Source organism: Prosopis cineraria, unplaced genomic scaffold, assembly GCF_029017545.1.
Source record: "Prosopis cineraria cultivar Desert tree isolate PC_DT_omini unplaced genomic scaffold, ASM2901754v1 PC10, whole genome shotgun sequence".
Taxonomy (NCBI): domain Eukaryota; kingdom Viridiplantae; phylum Streptophyta; class Magnoliopsida; order Fabales; family Fabaceae; genus Prosopis; species Prosopis cineraria.
The window spans coordinates 28,453,551-28,468,777 of NW_026555341.1; the positions used below are offsets into that span (position 1 = coordinate 28,453,551).

The 15,227-nt window shown below is 36.5% G+C and overlaps 1 protein-coding gene across 2 annotated transcripts in view; it reads left to right on the top strand.

Annotated features, from left to right (window-relative positions):
* The first annotated feature begins 262 nt into the window (after positions 1 to 262).
* Positions 263 to 15,227, top strand: part of LOC129322277 (serine/threonine-protein kinase 1-like) — a 31,152-nt gene continuing 16,187 nt past the window's right edge. The window contains exons 1-7 of one of the 2 annotated variants that reach the window (XM_054968505.1): positions 263 to 1,192; positions 1,437 to 1,525; positions 1,626 to 1,733; positions 1,896 to 2,003; positions 2,255 to 2,345; positions 11,056 to 11,108; positions 12,826 to 12,888. In XM_054968505.1, the coding sequence (XP_054824480.1) occupies positions 394 to 1,192; positions 1,437 to 1,525; positions 1,626 to 1,733; positions 1,896 to 2,003; positions 2,255 to 2,345; positions 11,056 to 11,108; positions 12,826 to 12,888 (1,311 nt within the window). In that variant the 5' untranslated portion in view covers positions 263 to 393. The remainder of the gene's footprint in view (positions 1,193 to 1,436; positions 1,526 to 1,625; positions 1,734 to 1,895; positions 2,004 to 2,254; positions 2,346 to 11,055; positions 11,109 to 12,825; positions 12,889 to 15,227) is intronic. The other variant, XM_054968506.1, reaches the window with a different exon arrangement.

Consider the following 15,227-nt stretch of genomic DNA (forward strand, 5'->3'; position numbering starts at 1 on the left):
GTTATGGATTTTGCAAATAAAAGTTAAAAGTTGTTTTGGAAAACTAAAAAATTAAGATGTTTTGATACTTTTTGTTTTCAAAAGTTATAAAAAAAGAAAAAAATATCAAGTTTTCATTAAAAATTAATTATATTTAAAATATTTTTAATATTATAAGACATTTTTAATTACTACACACTCTCCCATATAGTAGTTTTTCTTTACTTGTTATGGTATTTGCGGGGTCTCACAGGAACATCAGATCGTTGGTTGGAAAAAAGTTAAAATCAGATCGCATATTTGGGCTTAACCCAAAATCCATTAGGCCCATGAGAATCGAACGCATTCTGCCTCAGTAGTCAGTGCGATCTCCAGCTGTGGCCAACTGATTCATTCATTGTGCGTCGCCGTGAAATGGATCAGAGCACTTTCTCCGCCCGAACCCGGAAAGCCAGACCCAAGTCTGACCTGTATTCCACCGTCGTCGTGCACGACGGCGACGGCGACGACAGCGGCGGAAACAGCTATGGTAAGCGAGACCAAAGCCGGAGCGGACGGAATGCCAGAAGCTCGGTACCTGAGGACGATACATATGCAACAATGGTCTACAAAGACAATGGCCATGAAGAAGACGAAGATGACGACTCCTCCCTCCCACCTCTTCTTAAGCGCCTGCCCAAGGACTTCGGTGGTGGAGCCTCGATGGACTACGAAGACGATCCTGACGACGATGCCGGCGATTTTGGCACCATGATCGTTAAGACCGATCGAAGTCGGGAGCGAAATCGTTCTTCGTCGCCCATGGGTTCGACCTGGAATTCTCGGAAGTCTCCTTTGAGGCAGGCAAGTCCAACGACGGGACTGGGCGGTGGGGATGACGAAGATGATGAGGGTGACGAGGGGTTTTCAACATTCGTCGTACGTAAAACGGCAAGTTCCAGTGAGAGAGAGTCTGTCAGTGGAACCGTAGTGCGTAGGACAAGCGGCGGTGCTGGTGGTGGTGGAATTGTTACTGGCTCGACAATGGAAAGAGCAGTGGCAAGTATGCAGGCATCGGGTGAACTAGGCTTTGGGAAACAGAGGAGGGGAAGCGGGCCTATGCAGAACGACGAGGGTAGGCAGTCGATAGGGACGAAGGTTTCATCGAGTTCGATCCCGGAAAGCGTCACAAGAGAGGATCCTACAACTAAGTACGAATTGCTCAATGAACTTGGTGGGTGGCAATTTTATTTTATTTATTTATGTTTTTTACGTTCACTTTGCTCCCCTTTTCATTGATCCTATCTCTTGTTTCGCCTTGCTTGCTTAATACATTTCAAGCAATCGCCTTCGTGAATTTCTTTCAAGGGAATTAAGTGAATTTTGAAGTTAATAGTAGTGTTTTCTGGAAGTAAACCGTTTTATTTATTGTTTGTTTGTTTTAATCCTAAAATTGGTCTTTTTCTGGAAAATGTCAGGGAAGGGATCTTACGGATCAGTTTATAAAGCTAGGGATTTAAAAACCTCAGAGCTTGTCGCTATCAAAGTCATTTCCCTTTCTGAAGGGGTAAGTTTCTCTTCTTTTCTATTCACCTGCTCGTCAACCATGTATGTTAGTAGAGTGAGTTTAAACTTTGTAAACAAACTTAAATGCTTCCTGTGCTTAGGAGGAGGGATACGAGGAAATCCGCGGTGAAATTGAGATGTTACAGCAATGTAATCATCCAAACGTGGTCCGCTACCTTGGAAGCTATCAGGGCGAAGAGTATCTTTGGGTAAGAAGATATTAAATGAAAAGAACGAAAACAGAAGCATTTTCCCTCTCTGACCTTAGATCATCATTCATATATAGAACAATAGTGGAGCTCTTTAAAGGTTATAATTTCATATGCATATGCTTGTTAATGTGAGGGCTTTTCATTTTTCTTTTTGGGCAGATAGTTATGGAATATTGTGGTGGTGGTAGTGTTGCTGATCTGATGAATGTGACTGAGGAGCCGCTGGATGAGGGTCAGATAGCATATATCTGTAGGGAGGCACTGAAGGTATTCTAGATTGAGCTGGTTGAATATTCATTTATCAATTATAGATTGTTCATTGATTTTCCCTTTAACCTCCGCTAGCCTGAAGTATAGTTGATTTAAATATGATGTCTGTGCTTAAGATTTGTAAAACAAAGTTCTGAAACATAAGCATTGGGCACCAAGTTTGCTGTTTTATATATGTGCCAATTGTTTCCTTAGTTTATTTTCTACTTATTCTTTCTATTTTTTTTTATTTCCTTTACTCTGCGTAGGGACTTGAGTATTTGCACTCCATTTTCAAAGTCCATAGGGACATTAAAGGTGGGAATATCTTATTAACTGAACAAGGAGATGTCAAGCTAGGTAAGGTGTGCTATGTGAATTTGTGTAAGATCTTCTGAAGTCTCGAGGTTATTTAATGATCCTCATTTAATTATATTTTGTTTTTGATGATGTTATTGTTTTATTGCACTCCACTAGATTGCATGTTTGATAACTAGCACCTCAGGCTACTCATTATTCTTGAATATTTATAGAGTCATCATGTTGTTTATAATGTGATATGGGCTACTAGAAACAACTACCATATTTGTTGAAGTGTTCTTTAGGATACCTCTAGGAAGTAGAGGCTCTTATGTTAGACATTAAGAATGACTGCAATCACCAGAGGTAATTATCTGCATCCAGTTTGTGACTGGTGATGAGAGAGGGAATGTCGCTTGACAGAGAAGAATATGAAGACGGACCATGTGAGTGAGTGTTCGTTGAATGATCATGGGATCCATTTGCCTTCTGGGTTTTGGTCATGTTGGCCGTGTAACGACTGAATCGGAGGGAGGAAGAGCTGAAGGGCTCATCACTCTGATACAATGTTAATTGCAGAGAGAAATTGACTCTGCCATTATATTATTCATCCTAAACCAGGCACATATATAGGATATTAGGGTTTACAAAGCATATCAGAAAATAATCCCTTAATTACAAAGCATATCAGAAAATAATCCCTTAATATCCAAATATTATCTCCTAAGAATAAAAAGCATCAAGTAATAATAACAAACTTATCTGAATAATAACAATCAGATATGGATAACTAAAAGGAAATATGGCCTTTATGGGCCTAGCCCAACACCGCAATTCAACATGAATGTGTGAGTTAGTGATTCCATGCAAAGATTTTTTTAAATAAATTACAATTACCTCAGCTAAAAAGTTATCTGTAGCTGGACTCTTCTAGAAATTAGTGAAAGATCTAGCTAGAATTCTTGGCATTGAATTATTAGTCATTCTCGCATGCCTTATTATTTACTTTGATTCTTTCTATTGAAATGATATGCCCTATGATTCCATCTTTCTTATTTTGAGTCTTCTTACATTTTTGTATTCTCTGTTTTGATGCACATTGTTCCATGTTTGATTAAGTTCAGTCTGTGTTTCTGTCTAATTGTCATGTCATCTGTGGGAGCTGTTCCTAGCTTAAAGTGAAAACCTTCATTTCTTGAAGACCTGTCTAACTCCCAGTTCGATAGAGTTCAATATCTTATAGTATTTAACTCCCTGTTCTAATTTGAGTTATTTCTGATTTTAATGGAAATAACTATAGCATTATGAGAATTCTGTTACTTTAAGGCCCTGTTTGGTTCTGGAGCATTTTGATGGAAATAGAATAAAAAATGGAACTGGAATTGGAAATGGGAATGAAATTGGAAATGGCTTTAAAGGTACATTTGGCATGATAGTAAATTTGAATGGAATCCTGATTTGATTTTTGTTTGTTAGGGATGAATTAGGCGTGGAAAGGAGCCCAGAAACATTAAAAAGAGCATAATGCCCTTAGACAAAAATTAGCCAAAACAACCCTCCTCTCCCTCTCCCCTTATTAAATCATAAACATCAAACCAGCAATAACCAGATTCCTGGTTCATCTCATCAATTAAGAAAAAACAAAAACAAATTCCTGAATCATCTCAGCAATTAAAAAAAAAAAAAAACTAGCAACCCAGATTTCAAAGCAATATCAAATTGATGAGGAGGAAGAGATCGGAGGAGGGAGTGATTGAGGGAGAGAGTGGATGCCAAGGGGAGATATTGAAGGAGGGAGGGAGCGGACTAACAGATCGAGGGAGGGAGAAAATGGTTTGATGGAGATGGCCATGACATCCCGTCTGGAGCATGGCAGAGGGTGACAAGGCCATGGGAGCACTGACTTGCAGGTGATGAAGTTGTGGGCACATTGGATGATAAAAGGTTGCATCAGACTCTTCTTCATTTGGGAACAACATCAAAGACAGCAGAGGAGCCATGTGGATGAAGTGCACAGGTTGAGGCGTGGCTCGAGTGCATGGCAGAGGATGAAGGACGGTGATGATGGTCAGGTGAAGGTTGACGGAGGTCTCGGTGGTATAGAGAACAAAGTATAGAGTAGAAATATTTTCCAAGGAAAATCTGGGTCCAGCTGAATAATTCAAATTCAAGGTTGATTAGGAAAATTTGAATTCCAAGAATTGAAATTCATCCCAGCCAAACCAGGGAAAATGGCATTTCCCACTCTCTTTTCTTTTCCCTCTCAAATTTTAGCGAACCAATCGAGGCCAAAGGATCTATGTTTTCTGTGTTCCTTACTTTTTATTAGTATTACTTCCGAGACAAGATTCAAAATGACATCTGTGCTTGGAATTTTGATGGCTTTAAAAACTGAAGGGGAAAGAAATTATTTGATCAATCTACAATTGTATGAAGGTTTTCTGGTTTATTTCTTTTTCTTTAAATTTCATATGTTTCCTTTTGATTATTACTTAAATTTCCCATGATGAATCTATATTGAAGCTATTTAAGTGTCTTCTACTTCTCAAAAATCAACTAGCGAGTAGTGACATCGCTTTGCAACATTCTGCAGTTTCATTTCTGTCAAGTTATTAAAATCATCCTATAAACTAGGTTTGTTTTAGGTATATCAAGGTTGAAATTGACTATAGTAGTTATTCCTGGTATTGAGTAGTGAAACTTTATTTGGACTGAATAATGCTTGCATTTTATTGATAGGGACCCGATACATATATAGATTGGGGCAGGAGAGAGTGAATCTAATTAAATCCCTAAACACTCTTAAAATCTCTAATAATATAAATCTAATTAAAGACTTTGAAATAAAACATTACAAGATGAGAAGAGAAAAAAGGAAAATTAGGTCCGAGATATTACTGGGCCTAAGGCCCAATAATATGAGTTATATATCCAACACTCCCCCTCAAGCTGGTGAGCAGATGTTTATCATTCCTAGCTTGCCTTTGAATGCTTCAAAATTTTCTTAGGTCAATGGTTTGGTCATCACATCTGCAATGTGCTGTCTTGAAGGGATGTAAGATAGATCGATAGTCTTTGTATCTAATTTTTCCTTGATAAAATGCCAATCGATCTCTATATGTTTGGTACAATCATGATGCATTGGATTGTTGGCAATCTTGATTGCAGACATGTTATCACACCATACTTTAATGGGTCCAACCGTGTCAATCTTGAGCTCCTTTAGAAGTCTAACAATCCACATTCCTTCACAAGTTCCTAGAGCAAGAGCCTTATATTCGGACTTAGGAGAGCTTCTTGAAAATACAAGTTGCTTCTTGCTTCTCCAGGTCACCAAGTTGCCCCACACATAAGAGCAATAGCTAGTAGTAGATCTTTCTATTTTTGACCCAGCCTAATCAGCATCTGTGAACAATTCATGCCTCTAATATCACCTTTTGCAAAGAACAGTCCCAGTCCTGGAGTCTTTTTCAGATACCTAAGTATCCTGTAAACTGTAGCTAAATGTTCCCTTTGAGAATAGCTTGAGAACGGGCTAACTACGCTAAAAGGAAAGCAAATGTCAGGTCTAGTATGAGATAAATAGATCAACTTGCCTACTAGCCTCTGATATCTTTCTTTATTTACTACTGTCCCATCAGATCTGATTGTCAATTTCTGGTGCAGTTCCATGGGAATGTTTGCAGGTCTTGCTTCTAACATCCCTATTTCCTTCAACAAATCCAGAGTATATTTTCGTTGGGACACACTAATCCCCTTATGTGTTCGTGCCACTTCCATGCCCAAGAGGTATCTTAGAAGTCCAAGATCTTTGATCTCAAATTCAGTTACCAAGTTGTACTTTAGTTTGACAATTTCCCCATCACCATTTCCTATCAAAACTATATCATCAACATACACAATGAGAGCCATCATTTTTTCATCCCAATGTTTAACAAATAGGGTGTCATTTGCTTGGCATTGTTTGTATCCCCAAGTTTTAATAGCTCGAGTAAATTTTTCAAACCACCCCTTGGTGATTGTTTTAAGCCATACAGAGACTTGATCAAGTTGCAAACCTTGTGAGAATTATGAGAATCTCATAATCCTAATGGAATTTCCATATAAACTTCTTCCTCAAGATCATCACTTAGGAATGCATTTTTGACATCGAGTTGATGTAAAAGCCAATCTAGATTTGCAGCGAGAGACAACAGAACTTTTATAGAGTTAAGCTTGGCAACAGGCGCGAAAGTTTCCTGGTAATTAATCCCATAAGTCTGAGTAAAGCCTCTAGCAACTAATCGAGCCTTATATTTGTTTACACTCCCATCAGGATTGTACTTTATTGTGAAAACCCACTTACTACTTATGATTGACTTCTCCTTAGGCAACTCGGTGATTTCCTATGTTTGGTTTTTATGTAGAGCCCTCAATTCTTCTTTTATGGCCTCCTTCCATTTGGGATCTATGATTGCTTCCTCAAAGTTCTTCGAAATATTTTCATTTTTGACATTAGCTACAAAAGCCTTCAAATGAGGAGATAAACTTTTCTTTGAAATATACCTGGCAATAGGATATTTGGTACAATTCCTCTTTCCTTTCTCAAAGCATTGGCCAATGTAAGTCCTCAAGACTTTCCTTAGGTGCAAATTCATGGTTCTGCATTGGTGTGGAAATGGGGTCTTGTCCACTTTGGTGCTGTTCAATAGCACTATTAGGTTCTTGAATTGAGTCTTAGAATTAGACAACATATTAAGGGGCTCAAAAGGATTCACATCTTGGAAGCGGGATTTGCTATAGGAATTTTTAGAATTTGGAGATATTGTTTCAATGGGGTCAAAACGGTTTAAAGGCTCAGAGGTGGAATCATTGTGAGTAGAGGGGATATTTGTAGACAGATCTGGTAATATGTGTTCATGCGGTTGTCCAGAAAAGTTAGGCAAATTGTTATGATGATCATTCTCAGGTAAACAAATTGACCATTCATTTTCATTTGTCCCTTTCTACCCCTGAATGGGTGATTTGTTAAAAAAGGGTTGGTTTTCAACAAATTTGTCATTCATGGTAACACAAACACGATTGGTAACAAGAGAATAACATTTATATCCTTTTTGAGTAAAGGAGTACCCCAAGAAGGCACACTTGATGGCACGAGAATCAGCGTTGTTAAAGGCAAAAGGTGCACTCAAGGCGCAAAGTCTGTAAAATGCCTTAGGCACAAGGTGCTAGAAAGGCGCACGCCTAAATGAAGCAAGACGCTATTATGTGAAAATGAAAAATATATAAACAACTAACTATAGATGAAAGATGAAATGATAAATGTAAATTTACTTAAACCTTCATATAAAATTGTGTTCTCTATCATATTTAAAATTCCAATCAAAGATAATTCCTTATAATAAATTAAAATCTTTTCTATTCTGTAATTGTTTTCTCTTATTTAAAATTTAAATCTTCCCTTTCTTTATATAAGTTTACTTATTTTTTATATCATATAATAACTTTCTATATTTTATATCATATTTTAATAATAAAAAATGATATGAAATATAGAAATACCCACTACCCAATCACGATCATGAGTCACAAGTCCATAGTTGAATCTTCTCTTCCATTTTTGTAAAAAGTGTGACTCAAGACACTACAGTACCCAGTTGGTCACTAATACCCAATCGGTGGACGAATCGTCTTCTCTTCTTCTATACCTAGTCCGCATCGTCCTCTTTCCTCATCTTCTCTTTTGCAATGCCCAGTCCTAGTCACCATCTTCTCTTCTCTACTGATTTGTCTCTTCTCTACTGCTCCAAGGCGCTATGAAGCGAGTGCCTTTTGGCCATGCAAAGCGCACAAGGCGCTCACCTGACTAAACCCAGCACCTCTCAATGAAGAGAGGTGATGACCATGTTCAGCACCTCAACTTTGCACCTTAGGCACTAAGGTGAGCACCTTTAACAACACTGACAAGAATCTAGCTTCCCCCCAACCTCATTGTACACAAATACTGTACACCCAAAGGCCTGTTTTGGTATGGTTGTTGTGAGATGGGAGTTAGGATAGATCTCGAGAAATTTGTAAAGAGGGGTTTGAAAGTTTAGAGTTTTAGAGGGTAAACGATTAATCAAGTAGGTAGATGTAAGGATAGCATCCCCCTAAAATTTATTTAGGACATTACCACCAATCATAAGAGCAAGAGCAACCTCAAGCAAATGTCTAATTTTTCTTTCAGACACCATTTTGTTGGGGAGAATAGGCACAAGATGTTTGATGGTGTATGCCACGTTTTCTAAATAGGTTTGAAAATTGGAGTTCAAATATTTTCTTTGTTATCACTTCAGAATTTTTATTGATGTTTGAAACTAATTTTGAACAAAAGCGTGAAAAATTTTAAAGATTGTGAAAACTTCAGATTTTTCTTTCATAAGAGAAACCCATGTTACCCGAGTATGATCATCAATAAAAGTGACAAACCATCTGGACTTAGAATTGGTTTCAAATTTTGATGGACCCCACATATCACTATGGATCAGGGAAAAAGGGTGAGTAGGATTATACTTGTTTGAAGAAAAGGAGGTTCGAACTTGTTTTGCAAAGTTGCAAGCTGCAAGTATCACAATGGACATTAGAAATAACTTTATATTAATATCAAGAAACAGAAATTTCATATATTGAGGACTTGGATGCCCTAACCTAGAGTGCCACAAAAACAAAATCTGCACTGGTCATGGCAGAAAAAACAGCACAAGAATTATTTGATAAAGATCCATGGATATAGTAAAGTCCATTCCACTCTTTAGTATTGCCAATCTTTTTCCCCAAGGCCAAATCTTGAAAACCACAGCCCATGATATAAAAAATAACCATGCAATTCATTTGAATCACAATACAACTCACAGATAACAAACTACACTTAATAGTCGGAACAACAAAAATTCTTCAAAATAATATGTTCAGAGATAACAACAGTTCCGAACCCATGACTTTGGCATATTCACCATTAGCTACCTCAACAAATTTATGTTCAAAATTTCAAAAAAATCAGAGAATAATTCCCTGAACCCTATTATGTGTTCCGTTGCACCAGAATCCATTACCCAAGTATTTTTAGATATGAATGTCCCATTTAGAGCTTTGGTAAGAGCAGTACCTGATTGAGCCAAGGTCACAGAAGGGGTTTTTGCCTCACATACATCACCAGCAGCAAAAGAAGCATGTCTTTCTAATACTTTTTGGAGAACTGAGAATGCCTCGGCACTCAATGATCCACTTTGTGAATTTGCAGCAGTCACTATAAACCCCTTCCCTTCACTTTTGGGCTTATGTTTAGAGTTTGAGGGCTTGCCATGTAACTTCCAGCACTCATCCTAGATATGACCACCTTTATTGCAGTGATCACACCACTTTCCTGATTTCTTTCCCTTCATTTCTCCTCGGGCAGAAAGAGCAGAAGCATCTTTTGGAAGAGAAGTTGGGATAGTGGGACTTTGAGTCAGTACTTTCTACTTTCCTCACATCTTATCATATTAAACGTTTCCTCTAGCATGGGAAGAGGTTTCATGCTCATGATTTTGCCTCTAATATCTTCATATGAATCATTGAGGCCCAACAGAAAATCATAGCATCTATCTCTATCAACTAATTTTTTATAATAAAGTCCATCCTTGTGGCATGACCACTCATGGATCTTATAGAGATCAATTTGTTGCCAAAATTTCATTAGGGAAGTATAATATCGAGTTACAGATTTTCCATTCTGAAGAAGGCTTTTAAGGGAACGTTTTACCTAAAAAATGGCAGCTGTATTTTCACGAACAGCATAAGTATTCCTGGCTGACTCCCAAATCTCCTTGATAGTGGCTGCAAGTAGGTAATTTTCACTTACCTCTACTGTCATAGAATTCATGAGCCAAGCCATCACCATGTTGATTTCAGCAATCCAGATTTCATACTGGATATCATTGGGTAAAGGAGGAGGAGGAACACCCGTGAGATACTTCTCTTTATTTCTCCCTCGTACAACCATTGAAACATTTCAAGACCACTAAAGGTAATTATTTCCATTCAGTCGGTGCGTGATCTTAATCTGGGTAAAGCTCTCGGACGCTAAGGTAATCATGCCAATCGACCCTCTTTCTCCACTCGACTCAGTCACACTAGTCATGCTCTTTGACCCATCATCACTAGTCGAGCTTTTCTGGCTTCCGTCACTTTGACATGCTCATGGTGGTCGGTTCATGAGAGCTTCAACGAACGACATCAAACCAAAGGAAGAAGAGAAGGAGGATGACACGAGAGCCGAGAGGATCGAAAACGCTACTCTGATACCATGAAACTTTATTTGGATTGAATAATGCTTGTATTTTATTGATAGGGACCCAATACATATATAGATAGGGGCAGGAGGGAGTGAATCTAATTAAAGCCCTAAACACTCTCCTAAAATCTCTAATAATATTAATCTAATTAAAGACTCTGAAACATAATGTTACAAGATGAGAAGAGAAAAAAGGAAAATTAGGTTTGAGATATTACTGGGCCTAGAACCCAAGCCTAGGGCCCAATAATATGAGTTATATATCCGACAATTTAAAATCTTAGAAGAGATTGTAAGAAAGGATTGTGTGAAAAGTAGTGGCCCAACCTCATGGTGCTTTTCTCTCCTTCCCTTGTTTGCTCCTATTTTCTATCTTTATGTGTTGTTAACTGAAATTGAAATTTGTATCTAATGCATTAGAATTCTTTGACTTCAATCAACTGGCTGCTTAAGAAAAGCTGTTTGACAATGTGAGCAGGGATTTTGGTGTTGCTGCACAGCTTACCAGGACCATGTCAAAGCGAAACACGGTACTTAATTTGCAAACCTATTATTTCTGTTTATTATGCATATGGACCTTCTCTTTTCTTTTCTTTTCTTTTTCTTTGCATTCTGAAGTGATGAGCGTGTTGCTACTGCCATATTTCATTCTATGTGGTTAGAGTGGTGGAAATGAATTCTCTTTATATTGCACTAAGTCCTAAGTTTAAGGAAGTGGGTAGTGTTTTTAGAGTCTTTTAATATTGTTCAGTCTATTTATTTGGTCTGCTCATTTGTAGAAGGACATTTAGAATTAATCAAGTTTTCAGTCTCTTTGGAGATTCTCCTTGACTTGGCTATATTTCTTTGGGTGAGATACTTGCTTAGAGAAAGTTAGTAGATTATTTTCTTTGTTTACCCTTGTTTCTACCAATGTCCTTTGGGTTTGAGGTGTGAACTGTTATGAAATTATGAATGTAGGTAAGATTTCATTAGATTCATTAATTATTAGGATTTATTTGGATTTTAAATTGATTTAAATGGGATTTAGATTGGATTGATATTTAATTATATTATTATATTAGTAGGATTTTGATAGATTAGGATATCTAGAGAATGACTTGGATAGATTAGGGTATATTTATATGAGAATAATGCCTATAAACAAGAGGCAGTAGTGTACTTAATTTTTGACTTTGATTTCCAATGAGATCTGCACTCTTCAAATTTCTCTTTGCTCTCCTTATCTCTCTTTTCCTCTCTCTTTCTCATAAATTCCATGACATGAACAAATCATGTATTGGCCAAACCTTGTGCTGAGTCTCAAACTTCTTTCCCTAATGGTGTTCCTCAGAAGACACCATAACAGTTACAAGAAATATATTAAATGTGTTAATCAAATATATTTGTTTATATAGTGTGTATATTGCAATTGAAATAGATGTATCAAAATACTAAGTAAAAAGAAAAGGAGAGAAATTTCTTTCATTTCTCTCTACTATTTTGATGGCATTGCTTGGTCAGTACAGAGAAGATGGTGTGAAATTGGGTACAACAAAGAGGGAGTGAAAAATGAGTGTAGAGGTTATGGATAGTTTTGGTAATTTGTGATTTTAAGTGAGGGCTTGTCTTCAGAAAATAAATTTGATTATTTTTAAGAAGATGCTCTAGTTTGTTTCTTCCCACAAAGGAAAATCTGTTCCTACTATCACTTAGAAATAAATTATTTTTCAAAAGCATGGCCAAACACCATGAAAACCAAAAGTAAGTATGTATTGAAAAGTAAACAGCTTCTCCGTTGCAAAGCTTGGGTGAACAGGCTTCACATTGACTGAGGAATGTAAGCTACTAAGTAATACTCATGATATGTTTTCTTTATCATCACTAACTGAGGTGATTCTAATTAGACTGACGTGTGGCATTTCTGCCCGTAATATCATTAACATGAATTGGCTGAGGCTGCAGGTAGATTCATTGATTCTGACATATTCAGCCTGTCTTTTGGTCATGTATTTCTTTTTTGCCTGTTCAATAAGATGTAATAATGCGATTGTCACAATTTTTTTTTTTGTAATTTAACTTTATTTTTCAGTCAACATAACTATTTGCTGCTTGCAAGTACTTGTTGCAAAGTATTTTCCCCCTGTAAATAATTATGGCATGTGACTTTGTTAAAGCTCAATGTGAGATCAATATCATGTGGTTTATTATTATTTATTTTCTTAGCATGAACGGAGATCTGAAGGATTCTTTTTAATGGGTTTATAGTTCATTGGAACACCTCATTGGATGGCTCCAGAAGTTATTCAGGAAAGTCGCTATGATGGGAAGGTACTTCAAATCTGATTTCCCCTCTTTACTTTGCTGTAGTTTCTTTTTCTTTTTTTCATAATCTTGGATCTTTTTCTCTGCTACCTATGCACCTCTATTAAAAAAAAATGCTAGTCTTGCATTTTTAACCCTTTGAACACATGATGATAAATAAATGGATGTCATGGCGTTGTAAGTGCATTAGTGGTTTTGATTTGATTATCAGAAGCAGAAAAGTGAATATTCTTGATGAGAGTGATTGCAAATAACAGCTGGACTACATGCAGAACAGTTCATCACTGGTTGTGAATGTTATTATTTGAAACTTGAAACTATCTCTTTTACACTGTTTGGTTTGGGGAAGGGAGGGGAGGGTTTTTATTATTTAATGTTACCTTGTTTGGTTCAGAAGGAGGGGAGGGAAAATAATTCTATGATGGACAGTTATACCGTTATATTAAAAAATACTAATAAACGTATAATATAAGCTAAATTGTAATTACAATATATATAACTATAATCTCCTTCAAAAATATATAATTGTAATCATAATTATATAAATATATATATATAATTAACTAGATAATTGTAAGCTATGACAATAAATATACAATAAAATGAAACTAAAAAAAATCCATTCATCATAGCAAGAAGGTGGTGTTCAATCATAGAGCATACAACAAAATATCAACAAAATCACATCATTTTGGGATACAAGTGAAATACATCAACAAGGTCTTAACTCAAAGAAATACATCAATGTTTATTCCTAAGTTGATTCTGATAATCTATCCACATTTGGTTAGCAATTGTATCTCTTAGAGTCCAACCCTAGCAACCTCATCACTCTCCCTCCTTGAAGCACGGTCATTACTAGCTTGTGCATCTTGAGCAGCAAGTTCGTCATCTACTTGATGCAGAAGAGTTTCATCAGGATCTACACTCATCAAATAATTATGAAGGATGCAACATGCACCAATAATTAGTGTTTGGGATTTGACACCATAAGTAGGCTCAGATGAGCTAGATAAAATTGGGAATCTTTTTTTCAACACTCCAAAAGTTCTTTCAATAGCATTACGCAATGAAGCATGTCGAAGATTGAACAGTTCCTTATGATTTCGAGGTGGATTGCTTGAATATTCTTTCAAATGATAGCGAACTCTTCTATAAGGTGTAATAAGGCCACTCGTTAGCATGAAGCTAGCATCCATAAGATAATATTTACCTACAATGAAATAAAATAGTCATTATGTTAATTTCAAAATATTATTTGTTACATATTTACTTTGAAAGAACTACTAGTTAGTGAGAGACTAACCTTCAAGAATTATAAGCCTATCTTCTCGTCTTAATGCATTCTTCAAAATTCTTGAGTCAAATGCAGTGCTTTCCCATCTAGCAAGCACATAAGTGAACTTCAAATCAAATGTGCATGCTACTAACACATTTTGTGTTGGAAAGTCTTTCCTACCCCGATATCTAGGAGCATCTTTAGGAGATACCTTGGCACGTATATGTGTCCCATCTATGGCACCAATACAATCTTTAAAATATGGATGGAATTTACCACCTTCACTATGTATTTTGGGAGGGATCATAGAACCACCAACTTTACTATGACGGCTAATTGTTTCACACAAACGTCGAAAAAGGAAGTTTACTACATGATTTTTTGCTTTATGGGTTATTATGAAAAGGGTTTTGGCAACTTGTTCTTCTACACTCACCTATCGTGTCGGTTGTAAGCCACAATCTTTTTCTAGCATACTACAAAGTTTTAAGAAGGCTTGAGAACCCATTCTAACAAGATGTCACCCATTATCACTGCTAGTTATGTGACTCATTATTTCTTCACGTACTCTCTCTCTCTTTGAGCTCATACTATAACTCTAGAACTCACTTTTCTCCTATTATTAGACATTAGGAGTGCACAATAACTTGCAACAAGACAAATGAAATGAGCTACAAGCCTTCGGCACATATCCAACCATTCAATCAAAAAGTCATCAGATTCCATCTAACAAAGGAAAGTACTTGTTATTGAAACAGATTTCAACACCAAATTGGATAACGAAAATAAATATGGATTTTACTTCTAAACACCACCTCATGTCCAGAACAGACCATAAAAATCTACAATGTGATTTTTTTAATCAACATATACTTTTAAAATGGTTTGTCATTTTCCTATAAGATAACATTTCATGATTTTATCATAAACATATACCATAAAAATATGTTCTACATGGTAAGATTTTGTCATTATCCTATAAGATAACATTTCATGATTTTTTAAATCAGCATATACCTTTAAAATGGTTTGTAGCCTGAACTTTGTGATCCTGGAGGAGTTCAAA